The 17,956-nt window shown below is 38.6% G+C and overlaps 1 protein-coding gene across 1 annotated transcript in view; it reads left to right on the forward strand.

Moving 5' to 3' along the window:
- Positions 1–17,956, forward strand: part of drg2 (developmentally regulated GTP binding protein 2) — a 40,126-nt gene that overhangs the window by 14,462 nt on the left and 7,708 nt on the right. Inside the window, exons 4-12 of the mRNA XM_073060849.1 lie at positions 23–83; positions 2,840–2,930; positions 4,968–5,040; positions 8,002–8,092; positions 10,501–10,598; positions 11,928–12,004; positions 13,303–13,391; positions 13,474–13,532; positions 17,451–17,504. Of these exons, the coding sequence (XP_072916950.1) occupies positions 23–83; positions 2,840–2,930; positions 4,968–5,040; positions 8,002–8,092; positions 10,501–10,598; positions 11,928–12,004; positions 13,303–13,391; positions 13,474–13,532; positions 17,451–17,504 (693 nt within the window). The remainder of the gene's footprint in view (positions 1–22; positions 84–2,839; positions 2,931–4,967; positions 5,041–8,001; positions 8,093–10,500; positions 10,599–11,927; positions 12,005–13,302; positions 13,392–13,473; positions 13,533–17,450; positions 17,505–17,956) is intronic.

Raw genomic sequence — 17,956 nt, forward strand, 5'->3', positions numbered from 1 at the left:
TATGTTTCTTTTTGTAATCCAGCATAAAGGTGCTAATATTCAGCTTTTGGATCTGCCTGGTATCATTGAAGGAGCAGCGCAAGGTTTGTATGTGACATTGTAGCTTTGGAATACATTTAATAATTCATTCATAAAGGTTTTACTGTTGGGTTGTTGTAATAAAATGTTTATTCAGTGTTCTGATCACAATTTTACACTCTGGCTTTGGAGGACAGAAACTAGGAAAGTTGAAATGAAAAATTTGGTATTGAAGAATGGTCCTCCAAACTGAATGTGCCACTAGCCAAGGTATCCCAGTGCATTTGCAACAGTGGCAGCCATCTAATAATGGGGAAAATTGTCCTGTTTGCAGAAAGTAAGACAAATCTAATGCCCATTCAGTCTTCTCTAAATCATTAGCAAATTGATGGAAGGTGATTTCAACAGTACTATCCAACACCACTTTCTCACCAGTAACTTGCTCATCAGTTAGTGTTTTGCCAAGATCACTTAGCTGAATTCCAGAGATGAGGTGAAAGTGAATGTGATAATTATCATTTGAGTGTAGCATCACAGAGCCCTGGTAGAACAGAAGTCAGTAAATGTCAGTGGGTAAAAGCATTCCAGTAATTGGAGTCATATCTTGCACAAAGGAAGGTTGCTGTGATTATTGGCAGTAAAGAATCCTAGCCCTAGATATTGCTGCAGAAGTTCCTCAGGATATTATCCTAGGCTCAATCATCCTCAAATGCTTCATCATTGACCTTATTCATCTATTACATTCCTTTCATCATCAAATCAGAAGTGCTGATCTTTGATGATTGTGCAATGTTCAGTTCCATTCACTGCCTTCAGTGAATGAAGCAGAATGTCTGCAGGCAGCAAAACATAAACAACGTTGAGGTATGGACTAATTAGTGGCAAGTAACATTCGTGCAACAAAACACAATAAGGAACTTGACATCCCCCCCCCCCCCCCCCAATGCATGTATACCTGTGGACAGTCAAGTGGAATGGGAGTTGTGGGGGCAAAGGTGCAAGAAATCAGTACAGCATGGTTGGAGCAGGTTGAGGCCAGAGAGGGGCTTTTCAGACAGTGAGAGAATAAGGTCAGACACAAGACACTGCAGATATTGGAATATGAAGTTACAAAAATCTACTGGAGGAACTCAGTAGATCGAACAACATCTGTGGGAGGAAAGGAATCGTCAACATTTGAGACTCTGCACCTGGACTAAAGGTGAAGAGGGGGGATAAACAATATAAAGTAGAGAGGGGGAATGTTGAGACAGTGGAAAACAGGCAGGCAGATTAAAAGCAATCCATCCTTGTGGGTTGAATACTTTAAAAAGATTTTGAAATAAATGATGGCATTAGAAAGTGTCTAAAACTGGAGGGCAGAAATTTAGAAGGAGTAGAAGGTTTAGAGATGATCTGAGGGAAGATTTTTTTTCACCCAAAGGATGGTTGCAATCTGGAATATATTATCTGAAGGGGTGGTGGAGGGTTTCTCAACATTTAAGAGTTTTCTAGACAAGTGTATGAATCACCAGTACAGAGAGTGCTGTGGGGAAATGGGATTAGTTTAGATAGCACTGGACAGTTGATATTGGTATAGATCCATTGTTGTCACATGTACCAAGACGCAGTGAAAAGCTTGCCTTGTGTACTATTCATGCAAATCAAATCATTAGACTGTGCATTGAGGTAGAACAAGGTAAAACAGTATCCGTGCAGAGTCAGCGAGAGTAGAATAATTGTAAGAGAGGTAATGAGTGGATCTGCAGGAAGTAGCTTGCAATAAGTTACCAGTCTCTGGCGCCATCCTGTGTTCTGTGGGTGTGGACATGGTGGGCCAAAGAGCCTATTTCTGTCCTGTATGATTCTGTGACTAAAAGTACAAGAACATAAGGATATAAGAGCAGGAATAGGTCACCATTCAATATGAACATGTCTGATCAACTCCAAGTCTCAGCTCTTCTTCTTCTGTGCCAAATTCCCTTGTTTTTTCAAAAAATTATCTGTCCCCACTTTAAATACTTCTCTAAAGAGAACTTTTAGCCACCTACCCATGATAATCGGTGGTACTTGATTAGATTCCCTTCATCCCCATCAAGGCTCTTCAGGTGTCTGGATGAATGCATCTCCATCAAGCCTCACAAAACTTGACAAAGCAGTATATTTGATTGACACCATCAGTTTTTTTCCATCAGCTGTGCACCGTGGCTACAGAGTATGCCATCCAAAAAACACTGTAGTTACTCATCTAGGCTACTGACAGCACTTCTTCAGCCCACTATCTCTACCACAAAGAAGGACGACACAGCAGATGCATAGAAACGCCACTGCCCTTCACATTGCTCACCATACTTGTATGGGAAAAATGTCACTTGTCCTTGGTCACCGCTGGGTCTAAGTTCAGAAAGTCTGCAGTAGTTGAAGGACATGGTCAACTGCTATCTTCTCATAGACGCTTATGGATAGCAATAAATGCTCACTTTGCCCTCAACCCTTAGATCTCAAAATGTGATATATATTTTAAATTATTCACAATGGCATTTTTCATGACATTTGTCCAGTTGGATCTTCTGTTGACCTTTTGGAAACAGTGTGGAAATTGGTATATTTCTTATACTGTGGGTTATTTTGAGGTGATGAAGGGACAGTTTAAATATAAGCCAATTTGTTTTCTTGTTTTCTGTGCTCTTCAGACTCTCCTTAAAGCTCATTCTTTCAAACATACCCACATTTGCCTACCAATAAAGCAATTCATGAAATTCGTGATTGATTATTTTTGGCAGTTTATATTGGGAATTTTACCTAAATTTGTTGACTGCTAATATATATTTTAAATCTACAGGAAAAGGACGTGGTCGCCAGGTGATTGCAGTTGCTAGGACTGCAGATGTTGTAATAATGATGCTGGATGCAACGAAGGGTGATATCCAAAGGTGTGTCAACATGCAACTGTTAAAAATGTCCATAATCAGTTATTCTCAGTTTTTCTAAATTTAGAAATAAAAGTATGTTGTTATGTTAAAAGATAGCTTAATGGTTCAGGTATTTATTCAATTTCTAAGATCAAAGTAAAGGTATTGTCAAGATATGAATAAGACACTATATGCTATTTTGAGGTTCATTTTCTTGCGGACATTTATAGGAAAATAAAGAAATACAATAGAGTTAATGAAAAACTATACATATGTATATGCAGTATACTGTATAAACATCCAATGTGCAAAAGAGGACAAATCGTGCAAATAATAAATTAAAAAGTAAATAAATAATACTGAGAACATGAGTTGTAGAGTCTTGAAGTGAGTCTGTAGGTTATGGAGTCAGTTCGGTGTTGAGGTGAGTAAAGTTCTCCATGCTGGTTCAGGAGCTTTTTCCTGAATCTGGAGGTGTGGGGCCAAAGGCTCTGTACCTCCTGTCCGGTGGTAGTAATAGGAAGAGAGCATGATCTGGATAGTGGGGGTCCTTGTAGCGGCGCTGTCTGTGAATGTGTGCAGTGATGGGAGGGTTTTGCCTGTGATGGACTGGGCTGAATCCACCACTTTTGTAGACTCTTCTGTTCCTGGATATTGGTGTTTCTATACCAGGACATGCTGCAACCAGTCAGGATGCTCTCCACCATGCATCTGATAGAAGAAGTTTTGTCAGAGTTTTAGATGACATGCTGAAACTACGCAAACTTCTAAGAAAGTAGAGGTGCTGTTGTGCCTTCTTTGTGATGTTACTTGCATTCTGGTCCCACGAACGGATTCTCTGACATGATAACGCCAAGAAATTTAAAGTTACTGACTTTCTCCACCTTCGACATTCTAATGAGGACTGGCTCATGGACCTCCGACTTCTTCCTCCTGTAGTCAATAATCAGCTCTTTGGTTTTGCTGACGTTGAGTGGGAGGTGGTTGTTAAGATACCATTCAACTAGATTCTCCATCTCCCTCCTATATGCCGAATCATTACCACCTTTTATTCTGCCAACAATAGTGGTATTATCAGCAAACTGAATATTGCATTGGAGCTGTACTTAGCCACACAATCATAAATATATATATATATATATGTAGAACAGGGGGCTAAGCATACAGCCTTATGGTGCACCTGTGCTGATGGTGATTGTGGAGGAGATGTTGTTGCCAATCCAAACTGACTGGGGTCTACAAGTGAGAAAATTGAGGATCCAGTTGCACAGAGAGGTATTGAGGCTTAGGTTTTGGAGCTTAGTGATTTGAGAGAATAATAGTGTTGAATACTGAGCTGTAGTCAATGAAGAGCATCCTGATATATGCATCTTCATTGTCCAGACGTTCCAGAACTGAATGAAGAGTCATTGAAATGGCATCTGTTGTTGACCTGTTGTGCCGGTAGGCAAATTGGAGCAGACCCAAGTCACTCCTCAGGCAGGAGTTAATATGTTTTATGACCAACCTCTCAAAGCACTTCATCACAGGCTATGTAAGTGCTGCTGGACAACAGTATTTCAGGCAGATTACCACGTCCTTCTTGGCCACTGGTATGATGGAAGCCTGCTTGAAGCAGGTACATATTGCAGATTGTCAAAGCAAGTGTCCATGAACACTCCAGCCAGTTGACAGTTGTTTGGATTGTTGAAGAACACAAAGTGGGGATTGAATATTTTCTTTTTAATATGTAAGGTTTAAATCATGGATGGTTTAACAACAGTTTTATTTTCATCACTATTTATTGACACACGTCTGTAGTTGTATTTTAACATTAACCAACTCAAATTTGGTTCTCAAGGTGCATGTGCTTTTGCTTAACCTGAGCTGAAGTTTAAAACTTGTAATGAAGTTTAGTAGTTGCATATAGCTGCTGGAGGCCATTTTCTTGCAACCGTAACTGAATTTCCAGATAGTCTTTCTTGAAGATAGGGTGGGGGGAGGGATGTGGGTGTGTGCTCCAACTGTGAATGTTATGAGTGAAATTACAAACTTTACTACTTCCTATTTTCACATTAGGAATTTACTGGTAAGAGAGCTGGAGTCTGTTGGAATCCGATTAAACAAACCTAAACCCAATATTTATTTCAAGGTAAGGCATGTAGATTTGCTTTTTCCAGAACTGATTTACCATTGGTGAACTCAGTCTCTTCACTTTGTGTGTTGAATTTTAAATCCTATAAATATTTAATTCTTATAAATTCTGTTACAGCAGTTGTTTACATTTTTGAATGTTCTGAAATTTTTGAATTTAGATTACATAATCTACATTTTCTGTTTCCAACCTTTCTGTAAATGTTTCGGCTTCTTTTAATGTGTTAAATGTAAACTTTAAATACATAGTTTTTATTCTTGTGATATTGCAGCAATGAAGAAACAAAATTTTCTTAGCATTTTATTGCTTCTTTGAGAATAACTTGAAACAGTACATTTTTAAGTGGAGGGGTTTGATAATGTGATGCAGAAGGTTTAGCGTGGACGTGAAAAAGTATCAGGTTTGTATAGGGAGGTGAAAAGTTTCAGTGAGTGACAAGCCTGAAGCAATAGTGCACCTAGAGTGATTGTACAAAAGTCACTATTTTGTTATATGGAGGGGGTAATGTATATTGTCTGACTGCAGGGCAAAACCTGAAACCTAAAGCAACTTAGGCGTCACCAAACTAGCAATCTGAAGAAAGAGCAAAATCTAAACGAACCTTGACCAACTGCACATCAAATTCCCAGTTCCATCAACAACAACAGAACAATTCCACAGACATAGGACATTGGCTAAAGCTGAGGAGTAAAGAAGCTAGAAGGAATCTGAAGATGTTAACGCTTAGCTGTTGGTTGCACACTGCTTGAGAAGGTGTTTGAAGCCAGATATTCTTACACATTTAAAAAGTATCTGGCTGAGCACAAAAATTGCAAGGCATTGAAGGCTAAGGACTAACCGCTGCCAAATGAGAATAGTATAATTGGTACTTGATGGACAACATCAAAGTGGTGGGTTGAAGGGTTTGTTTCTGTGCTGTATGACTAGCAACCAATAAATCAATGTATAGAAATGTAATCAGGAATTATTGGATTATGTATTTAAGGGTTTCAGAAGATTGATGTAATTTGTGCTTCCTGATCTTGTGTTTGCATGGTGTTAGTGTTCCAATTTGTCCAACACAGTTAGAAAAAAAACAACAGGTACAGGGATATCCTTACCCATATTCATGACTTTGTCATTACCAGCTATGATTTTACTAATAGCCTCCTGCTTGTCTCCTTCACCCCTATAAATTTGATATTAAATATACAGTCTGTGATACTTGTTTCATTACTGAACTTTCCCCAGGCAAATATGAACTTCATTCAATACCACATCACTAACATGTCTTCTCTGAATGCTCTCTCTTTCTGTCTGCCAGATCATTAAGCATTTCAAATCTAATTTCTAGAACTTCATTCCTAAATCAATATGCTTTTAACTGCTCATAAAAACAACCCATTTTCCTTGTTTTTCCATGTAACAATACAAATTATTTTCTCTTAAATTCCTGTCCTTATATAGTACTGAAAGCCCTAATTTGACTCTGATCTCCACCAACTTAACAGTGATGAGCAACGACTCAACTTGCACTGTTCTATTATATTTTTACTTCTGTATGCTTTCTCCATTACTTGAAATCTGTAATCCTAGTTCTTGAAGCATTTGACTGAAGGTCAGAGCTTTTCCCTACTCTGTCTTAACCTTTCATGACATTGCACATCTTTATTAAAATTCCTCTCAACGTCTTTCCTTGAATGTCATTTCTGTAAATCTTCCTTGTGGACATCTGGGTCTTAACTGTGCATTCCAGTTTGTTAGGCTCCATATTGCATGTTATAAGTATGTGTAACTCTTGTCAAGTAGATCAGTGGATAGAAACATCAGAATGACAAAGATTTCTGAAGGAACCTGCAAAAATGTAGTTTCCATTGCTTCCTGAGCAGTGAGGTCACATGCATGTAATATGTAACTTTGGCTGCCCAGTGTGTTGGAAGTGGAGGAATGTTAAACCAGCTAGCTCTAAACACTAGCACGTTAAACTTCCCCAATTGCCCTCAGTTGAATGACTAAACAATCTTGAATTTTCCTATCACCACTCAGGCTTTGGAATTTGTAGCGCTGTTTATACTTCAAGCTAGGCAACAAATTGTGCAAATTCTTCCTAATTGGTCACTTCCTTTATTCAGGGAACAAGTGAAATTAAAAAATATATATTGAGATATGGAGAGTTTAAAAATCTTCATGTGCTTTTCACATCAGTGGACAGTCAATATTGTTGAGTCATAAAGTCATCTAGTAATAACGCAGCAACTCATCCATCTAAACCTCTCCTAACTGTGTAGTTATCCAAATGTCTTTTAAATTTTGTTGTATCTTTCTCAATTAATTTCTTTGGCAGCTTGTTCCATATACACACCATTCTCCGTGTGAAGAAATTGTTGATCAGGCTGTTTTTAAATCTTTTCCCTCTCACCTTAAGCCTATGCTCTCTAGTGTTTGGTTCTCTTTTCCTGAGAAAAAGACTGCATTCACCCTGCCTATGCCCTTCCTGTTTTTATACACCTCTATAACGTCACCTCTCAGTTGTCTACATTCTGAGGAATAAAATGCCGACCTGTCTAACCTTTCCTTCTTCCCGAGGCCCTTTGATTAGTTTTATTGGGGATGAAACAAGCTTGCTAACTGGATTGGCTCTGTAGTGTTGTGCTGAATTTACTGGTTTATTTGTTTGTTTAGAGGTCCAGCACAGTAACAAGCCCTTCCAGCCCAATAAACCCATGTTGCCCAATTACATCCCTCTGACCAACAAACCTACTAACTGTATATCTGTAAAGTCGGAGGAAACTCAGTCACAGGGAGGATGTACAAACTCCTTACAGACAGTGACAGAATTGACCACAGGTCAGCAGCGTTCTAATAGTGTTCTTAATCAATTTAGCCAAAAAAATATTTTTTACTTAAACTGTTTTAATTATTTGCTGTCAGGTTATGTGTCTAAACTTTTACACTTAGCTTCATATATTTCTTTTTCAGCCCAAGAAAGCTGGTGGGATCTCTTTCAACTCAACAGTAACATTGACTCAATGTTCTGAAAAGTTAGTACAGCTCATCTTGCATGAATACAGTATCCTTTGTTGTGCTGACAGATCTTGAGAGTATCCTCACTACTGCCACCACCACCACAAGCAGCAATATACTAAGCATACCACCATCCCATCACATAATGCTTTAATGTGGAAAAATTACCCCATGGTATTTTCTAGGTACAAGAAGAATAAATAGAGATTGACTCAAAAAAGAAAATAGAATTGTGGCTGAAAGCATTCTCAGCAAAATGAATCTGGATGTATTAAGGAAGTTTCAGGAGCCAGAGATTTGGTTTGAGGACTACTGAGCCAATGGGACATGCTGGTGAAGGAGGTGTTTAAGAGTCCAGAGAAAGGGAAAGATTGGAATGCAAAAGTTATAGATGCTGGAAATCTATCTATATAATACTGAAACTCTCATGCTCTGTTTGTCTGTTTGTGACCTCCAGTTAGCACAAACGGTGCATTACACTATTTTGGCTAAATCAACTTAAAATGCACTAATTTACAGAATGCAGGCAAAGTTCAGTGTTATATATTCGTATAAAATTGCTCACTCGCCAAAATCAACAGCCCCGCTTTCACCCGAGAGCCGATGTCAGCAATGATGGAAACCGCAACAAGACACCACGACACATGCGCACGGCCAGCCTCAGCAGAGGCACCAACCAGAGCAAAAGGGCAGGGCAGTTCTATTCCGAGCGGTCACATATCGCCATCAGCATGTGCAGGATTGGGACAGATCTAACTGCCACCCATCAATAAGAGATCATTAAATCTTATTGTAATGATATACTTTGAGACACCCATCAAACCCTTTGCTGCAGTCAAATGACAGCAGTGACTATATCACGTCCATTTAGGAAAGCGCCAACCACATGACCAAGAATAATCGGCATCCTGGAGGCTTTTGTGTTACTGCTTTGTATCTTCTATCCAGTATTTGTCATCGTCTGAACCCTTAGTGCCTAGGTGGCACATGGGGCCTCCTATCTATCATTAGGGTAAAACAAAATATGGTCAGCCTAATTATGCCACATGGAAAGAGAAGGGGGACATTATGGTCAAGAGATGACACCAAACGTTGTCAGGAGCGGCAAGGAGAAGGAGAGAACAAGAATCGGATGAGGCCAGGGCCACACAACTCCAGGGTCAAAGATTCAGGACAAAAAAAGATGAGAGAAGAAGAGACAGAGGAGAGGCATGCACGTCTCCAGAATGACAACAACTGGCACAGGAGGAGGAGCGAGGAAGAGACAAAGGAGCTGAGAAATGCAGGTCTCCAGGATCAGAGATAAACAATAAACAGCAGAAGAGATGAAGTGCCGGGGATGAGAGGGCTGCATGTCTCCAGAATGACAACGAGAGGCGCAAGGGTGGCAGATCAACCAGAACTGATGCCATCAAAAGTGTCCTTCGTTAAACGAGGAGGAGCTATATTTGCCTTGATACACGTTGTTGTTCTTTAATGAACTGAGGTTTTCTTCTTCAATTTCCAAAGCAAAGCGATACCAATAGCATTCAGGAAAATTTAATGCTCATTCTGGTCACATCAGACTGCACTACCCCTCTCTCTAAGGGTGCCCCAATGGGTCACCCCATTGTCTAGTCTGAAATACAAAGAGAATATACTGGCAAAGCTCAGCAGTGAAGTAGTACTTGTGAAGAGAGAAACAAAGTCAATGTTTCATGTTAATGAGTTTTTATCAGAGCAGAAAATATGAGAAGGCAAGCATATTTTAAGTTGCAGAGGAGGAGGGGTGGAAATCAGGGGAGTCCATATGCTATTGTTAATGAGTAGTCATTCATCATAATTGATCTTGAAATTTCATTCTGTTTGTTTTCTAGAAATCCATGTCCTTCTCCCCAAAACACACATCAAATACTAACTAATTTATTGCAGCAATATGACATTTCCTTTATGTTTTTCATCCAACCTTGGAGGTTCTGAATGAATTTGCAAGCTATTGTTTTAATCTGCTTGAAAACAAATTATCTGGAATTCGATTCATTTAAGATTATAATTGTTAAGTGTTTGTTAATGTGTTGTCTGAACTGTTTACAGGGGAACATCATATCAGATTGACCACAGTTCAATTCAGTGTGAAATAAATACAAATTACCTGTAAAGACATAGACCCACTTTCTTTGGGTTTCAGAGTATGGTTGGAGAGTTAAACCTTTGAGAGGAGTGAAAGAAGGAATAACAGGGGAGAAAGTCATAGAATTATGGTCAATAAATCACACTATTCCTGTTCCACAAGAGTAGGCGGAGCAAATGTTGGTGAGCAGTTCTATTGCTCATACTCTCTTTTGGTTCCAACCAAAGTGAGACCCCAATTTATACCCAAGTAACAAGTCAGATTTGAGCAGGATTAGTGCCAATTGGTTTCAGTTCCAATGAAATTTAAGAAGTTTATTTGGTCCTTAATATTTTCCATCCCAGAAATTTTCAATGCAGAGGTTCTTTTCAGGGAAGATGCAACTCCAGATGAATTTATAGATGTAATCGTTGGAAACCGTGTTCACATGCCATGTCTTTATGTAAGTTAAATTCCAAGTCTCTTTATACTGTAGTGTTTAAGCAGAGTGTTATGTTTTAACCATTGGATGAGGAAGGTGATGTGAAAATAAACATTTTATTTGAAGAATTAATATACCCCATTTGCCTTCTGATGTGGAATATGTGCCTTTGCATATCTGTAAAAGATGAGAATAGATGGAATAGAGGTAAAGAGCACAAGCAATAGATGTCTTGATTGTCCAATAGAAGATAGTGGTTGATCCAGTTTGACTCCACTTGCCTTCCCAATCCCCATTTCCCCTTTTTCTCCTGGATTCTACAAATCTGTTGAACTGAGCCTTGAATATATTGAGCATTCACAGGGTTCAGAGTTAAGAATTCCAAAAAATAAAGGAATTCTTCCTGACCTCCGTTCTAACTATCCAGTCCCTTATTCTGAAAAATGTGTAGTTTGCCTACCGCCCCACAAACTTCTTGACATGCAGCTGACGGAAACAGTCTTTTCGTATCTACATGCCCAATTCCCTTTAGATTTTTCAGCATTTTAATTATATTGATCTTGCTGTTCTAATCTGCAGAGATTATAGACCCATTCTTTCTTCACAGGATCTTTATGTCTTTGTACGTCTTAAGAATTGCTCTAATAAATTTTATTGCACTGCTTCTAAGAAAGTTAAATCTTTTATGAGAAAAGGAGACCAAAATAATGCTGCATTTGTTTCTTGCCAGAACCCAGTCTAAATTAAGCAATTACTCTTGCATTCTTTGCAATAAAAGTCAACATGTCATTTTTCTTTAGATTGCATCCTGTGCATATATATTAACTTAAGGTATAAATGTCCAAGTGCCTCTGAATACCATCAGATAGTGAGCAGAGGTCTGGCATAAGTTCTTCATGTTGTAAATGTAGTTGGTGTCATCTATGTTGACCACTTTTTCAGTGCACAATTTAGTCTTGCATCTGAGATACTAGGGATGTTCTGTATCTGTTGGTCAGAACAGATGTTGCTGCTGTCATGAAAGGAAACAGCATAACTTATTTGAAAGATTGGTTATAATAGTTCTGAGGGAATGTTGTTAAGATGATCAGTTTCTCTTATGTTTAAAGATAAACATAAATACTCAATGCCCACCCTGTAAGATTATTAGTCTTTGCATTTAGAGAAAGTGATCAATAATTTATAATTATTAATATTCTAGACTGTCTCATGGGGGAATAATACATTGAAAATATATAGATTTCACTTGAGATCATTAATGTTATAATTGGCCTTGAGTTTTAACATGTTTTCATGTTTTTGATTATAATATATGGAGCATTATTGATTTGTTCTCATTTTGTTAAACAGGTATATAATAAAATTGATCAGATCTCCATGGAAGAGGTAGACCGTTTGGCCAGACAACCACACAGCGTTGTCATTAGGTAGGCATAAACTGAAGCGCTGTTAAATTAGTTTTCATTTTAATTGTGTACAGTGAGGTTTAACAGCAGTAAAACACATTAAATAACCTAAATGAGCACCACAGGCTGTAGTGAGTCTGGAGTAAAAGCAGGAATGCTGGAAATGCAAATGTGGATATGCTCTGTCTTCTGACAGATACTTGTCCTGCGGAATATTTCCAGCATTTTCTTTTTTATGTCAGGGAGCATCTTCATTTTTTGCTTTTACACCATTGATTATGATGAGTCTCACTGGGTTTTTGCAAGAACTTGTGAAATGTTTCTTTACTTCGTCATATCCTTTATTCTTCTGTAATCATTCAATGTCTGTAGTGAGATGCTGAAGATGTTCTATAGGTCAGTTGTGGAGAGCGCCCTCTTCTTTGTGGTGGCGTGTTGGGGAGGAAGCATTAAGAAGAGGGACGCCTCACGTCTTAATAAGCTGGTAAGGAAGGCGGGCTCTGTCGTGGGCAAAGTACTGGAGAGTTTAACATCGGTAGCTGAGCGAAGGGCGCTGAGTAGGCTACGGTCAATTATGGATAACTCTGAACATCCTCTACATAGCACCATCCAGAGACAGAGAAGCAGTTTCAGCGACAGGTTACTATCGATGCAATGCTCCTCAGACAGGATGAAGAGGTCAATACTCCCCAATGCCATTAGGCTTTACAATTCTACCGCCAGGACTTAAGAACTTTTTAAAAGCTATTATTAATGCTTTTTGAGATAGTGATTTAGATGCATATCATATTCTTTACTGAGTTAAGTATTGTATGTAATTAGTTTTGCTACAACAAGTGTATGGGACATTGGAAAAAAAGTTGAATTTCCCCATGGGGATGAATAAAGTATCTATCTATCTATCTATCTATCTATCATAAACTATCGACACTACCCAACCACTAGAGCTGTGATTAGTGAGCATTCTTTTAATGGGCTAGGGTCCTTTGGGAATCCTGAGTGGCATTAGGGGTGAGGTAGGGGATAATGACCTTGGAAATGGCATATGGTTGGGCTGACAGGAGGTGATACATTCTGTACAAGTTAAGGACAAGCAATCCCTATTGTTTTAACAGGCAAGAAAAAGGGTAAATGGCAAAATGCACCTAAACCCAATTAGTTACATAAGATCAGTCCATCAAAGTGAATCCGCAGAAAGATCTGGCCTGATGGTGTCCCTGGCTGTGTTCTTAGATCCTGAGCTGGTGGGAATACTTGAACATAATTTCAGCCTCTTCTGGCTTCAATCAGATATCTAATGTCTAATATGTTCTTTCTAGCTGTGAGATGAAGCTCAATTTAGATTATCTGCTTGACACACTTTGGGACTACCTTGCGTTAATCTGCATCTACACAAAGAGGAGAGGAGGTAGGAGAATATTCAGTACTGATTAACCTTGTAGTTTAAATTTATGTGTACATATTTATAATGCATTATTTTATTTTGACAGAACGACCAGATTTTTCAGGTGCAATTATTATGAGAAGATCAGCTTCAGTTGAACATGTGGTAAGAAAAAAACTGCTTCTTTCTGAAACACCGAGCACATTGCCTCTCTATATAATATTTCTTTTTTTTCTAAATATTTGCTATTGTCACAGTTTCCTCTGTATTTCTGAAAAAAATGGGTTTTAATCTATAAGCAGTCATAAAACAAACTTCAGGACTTGCCATTTTTTCAATAGATAGATATGCTTTTACAGCAGATACCTTTCAGAAACCCTGCTATTTCTTTCACTGTTCATTCTTTGTATGATATAGTAATGTAATTGATAATATTGTGGAAAGCAATCCCAAGGTTAAGAATCTCAGTATCGGCAAATTGCAAGAATGAAGATAAAATTTGAAATGACATGTTGAAAGATGACTCAGCTTTTCAAGTTCACCTTCTACAACACTTTAGGTGAAATAATACAATAATAATACTGATTAGTTGTTGACAATCTAACATAGAATTTTATAGAATCTTTCACAATGTCAGGATGCCCAAAATATTTCCTTACAATGCATTACTTTTACTCTGCTCACACACATCTGCACAGCCAAACACCCGAGTAATCACATTGTCAAGTTCGCTGATGACACCAGAGTGGTGGGGCTCATTGCAAACGATGATGAGACAGCCTACAGAGAGGAGATGGAAGAACTTATGGCCTGGTGTGTGTGAGGCAAATAACTCCTTCTTCAATGTCATCAAGGCAAAGGAGATGATTATTGATTTCAGGAAAACCCACTCTGCTTACATCGACAGCACAGCAGTGGAAACTGCAAGCAGTTTCAAACTTCTGGGAGTGCATGTTTCACACTAGTCATGGTCCCAGAACACATCATTCACAGTCCAGAAAACTTACACCAGTGCTCATGACCTTCAATAGATGCAAAATAGAGAGTATCCTAACATGCTGCATCATTGTATAGTACAGAAACTGCGTTGTGGTAGATAGGAGGGCTCTTCAGCAGGTGGTTAAAATTGCCCAACACATCAATGGCACTAGTCTAGCCATTGTCAAGGATATACAGTAGCATGCAAAAGTTTGGGCACCCCGGTCAAAATTTCTGTTGCTGTGAATAGTTAAGTGAGTAGAAGATGAACTGATCTCCAAAAGTCATAAAGTTAAAGATGAAACATTCTTTTCAATATTTTAAGCAAGATTAGTGTATTATTTTTGTTTTGTACAATTTTGGAGTGAAAAAATGGAAAGGAGCACCATGCAAAAGTTTGGGCACCCCAAGAGATTTGAGCTCTCAGATAACTTTTACCTTGGTCTCAGACCTTAATCAGCTTATTAGGGCTATGGCTTGTTCACAGTCATTGTTAGGAAAGGCCAGGTGATGCAAATTTCAAAGCTTTATAGATACCCTGACTCCTCAAACCTTGTCCCAACAATCAGCAGCCATGGGCTCCTCTAAGCAGCTGCTTAGCACTTTGAAAATTAAAATAAATGATGCCCACAAAGCAGGAGAAGGCTATAAGAAGATAGCAAAGTGTTTTCAGGCAGCCATTTCCTCAGTTTGTAATGTAATTAAGAAATGGCAATTAACAGGAATGGTAGAGATCAAGTTGAGGTCTGGAAAACCAAGAAAACTTTCCAAGAGAACTGCTTGTAGGATTGCTAGAAAGGCAAATTAAAACCCCCATTTGATTGCAAAAGACTTCAGGAAGATTTAGCAGACTCTGGAGTGGTGGTGCAGTGTTCTACTGTGAAGTGACACCTGCACAAATATGACCTTCATGGAAGAGTCGTCAGAAGAAAACCTTTCCTGCGTCCTCACCACAAAATTCAGTGTCAGGTTTGCAGAGGAACATGCCTGATGCATTTTGGAAACAAGACCTGTGGACTGATGAAGTTAAAATAGAACTTTTTGGCTGCAATGAGCAAAGGTATGTTTGGAGAAAAAAGGGTGCAGAATTTCATGAAAAGAACACCTCTCTAACTGTTAAGCCAAGGGGTGGATCGATCATGCTTTGGGCTTGTGTTGCAGCCAGTGGCACGGGGATCATTTCATTGGTAGAGGGAAGAATGAATTCAATTAAATACCAGCAAATTCTGGAAGCAAACACCACACAGTCTGTAAAAAAAAAAGCTGAAGATGAAAAGAGGATGGCTTCTACAACAGGATAATGATCCTAAACACGCCTCAAAATCCACAATGGACTACCTCAAGAGGCGCATGCTGAAGGTTTTGCCATGGCCCTCACAGTCCCCCGACCTAAACATCATCAAAAATCTGTGGCTAGACCTCAAAAGAGCAGTGCATGCAAGACGGCCCAAGAATCTCACAGAACTAGAAGCCTTTTGCAAGGAAGAATGGGTGAAAATCCCCCAAACAAGGATTGAAAGACTCTTAGCTGGCTACAGAAAGTGTTTATAAGCTGTGATACTTGCCAAAGGGGGTGTTACTAAATACTGACCATGCAGGGTGTCCAAACTTTTGCTTCGGGCCCTTTTCCTCTTTTGTTCTTTTGAAACTGTAAAAGATGGAAATAAAAAAGTAATCTTGCTTAAAATATTAAAGAAATGTGTCATCTTTAACTTTATGCCTTTTGGAAATCAGATCATCTTTTACTCGCTTAGCTGTTCACAATAACAGAAATTTTGACCAGGTGTACCCAAACTTTTGCATACCACTGTATGTACAGAAAAATGTCAACAATATCTCACCCACTCCTGCTTATGGACTTTCTGTCCCACTCCCATTAGGGAAGATGTTATATGGCTTCTATGCTTGGACCTCTAGATTCAGTTACTTCCCCAAACCATCAGACCGATCAGTACTTCACCCATTAACCCACCCCACTAGAGTTATATACACATCACCTAGCATCACTTTACCTTCATACAGTTGGTCTGTGTATATGTTTCTTGTACATTGTGTTTTATAGAATTGCTTTTATATTTTTTTAAATTTTTGTTTGTTGTGTTCTTTATGCTTGAGTTTTTTTTAATACAGCATCAGATCTGGAGAACAATCATTTTGCTTTCCTTTACAATTATGCACTAAAGAATGACAATAAACAATCTTGAAGCTTGAATTTTGAAAATATATTACTGCTGCAATGTTCCAAAGCAGATAATTTGCATAAAACAAATATTATTCAGATTAATGGTCTTTCTTTTGGAGGTGTTGGCTAAAGGAACCATAGTATCCGGAACACAGAGAGCATCTTCTTCCTTTTGTGTCACACAAAGGTTTTGCATTCATGTAGAAAGGCAAATATTTAGGATTTCATCAAGAAGGTAATATTTCTGATAGTACAGTACTCTCTCGGTACTTCTTTGAAATATCTGCCTGGATTATGTCCTCAAGCCGTAGAACATTGCTTGAAATCATCATATCCTTCAGGAATGAGAGTGCTAATAAAGGAGTTAAACTGACAAATTAGAAATCTCATGCCATTTTCTATGAATTTATCGCTTGAAATGATTACAAGATTTCAGCAGTATTCATGTGACATAAAAGAAGTGCATCATCCAGTTAGACAGCCGGCCAGTGGTGTAGTGGCATCAGCAGTGGACTTTGAGGCAAGTGGTCCCGGGTGCAGATATGGACAGCTCCTTGCACGCTCTCCTTCTGTGCTGGATTGAGTGTCGAGCTAGCAACTCGGCCCTGTTAAAAAAAGACAAAAAAATAGTAAGATTGCCACCCAATGCGCCACAAGGCACAGGGAGGAGTGTGTATATATCCTATTAGATATCTAGGAAACAAAAGATGAACTACATTAATAATGATCCTAATTTCAGTTTTTCATTTTATGTAATAGTTGTAGACTAAAGCAGATTCTGGCTTGCTATGATTTGCTGTTTTGATATGTATGCATGCTTTTTAAATTGGGAATAGATGTAAGTAATTAGCATATGTAATTAGTGTTGTAAACATAACAGTATGTACAATAGTAACTATATTGTCCTTGATTGTATCTTGCAGTGCCATCGAATTCATAGAACTTTAGCAAGCCAGTTCAAGTATGCTCTCGTCTGGGTATGTATATTGGTATTCTATGTTGAAATTGTGAATTGCTTGGGTCCTAAGTATTCCACATAGCCAGCTGATTTGCATGGCCACCTTAATTACCGGTACTATTATCCCATCAACCTTTGCCAATAATGTTACTCTTTACTTTCCATCTCTGTTGGATTTACTCTGATAACAACTACCTATGAAATCTCTACCCCTTTATTTTGTCGTCGGAGTATTCCATCTACTTTAGTTAGTAAGTCTCTTGAGCACAACTTTACCATTTCCTGGACTTGCCCTCCCTATCAGAAACATGGATGTGGTTTCCATTATCTTTGCTGTCCATCTTGCAAGTCTACATACGCTTTCAGTGGATTGTTATCAAGCATCTTTTTGCCACCTCCTGTATTACACCATAAGCCTATCTATGTTTTCTATTTCAGTATTGTAAAGGTTTTTGTATTTTCTGCAACATC

This window comes from Hemitrygon akajei, chromosome 11 (genome assembly GCF_048418815.1).
Source record: "Hemitrygon akajei chromosome 11, sHemAka1.3, whole genome shotgun sequence".
NCBI lineage: Eukaryota > Metazoa > Chordata > Chondrichthyes > Myliobatiformes > Dasyatidae > Hemitrygon > Hemitrygon akajei.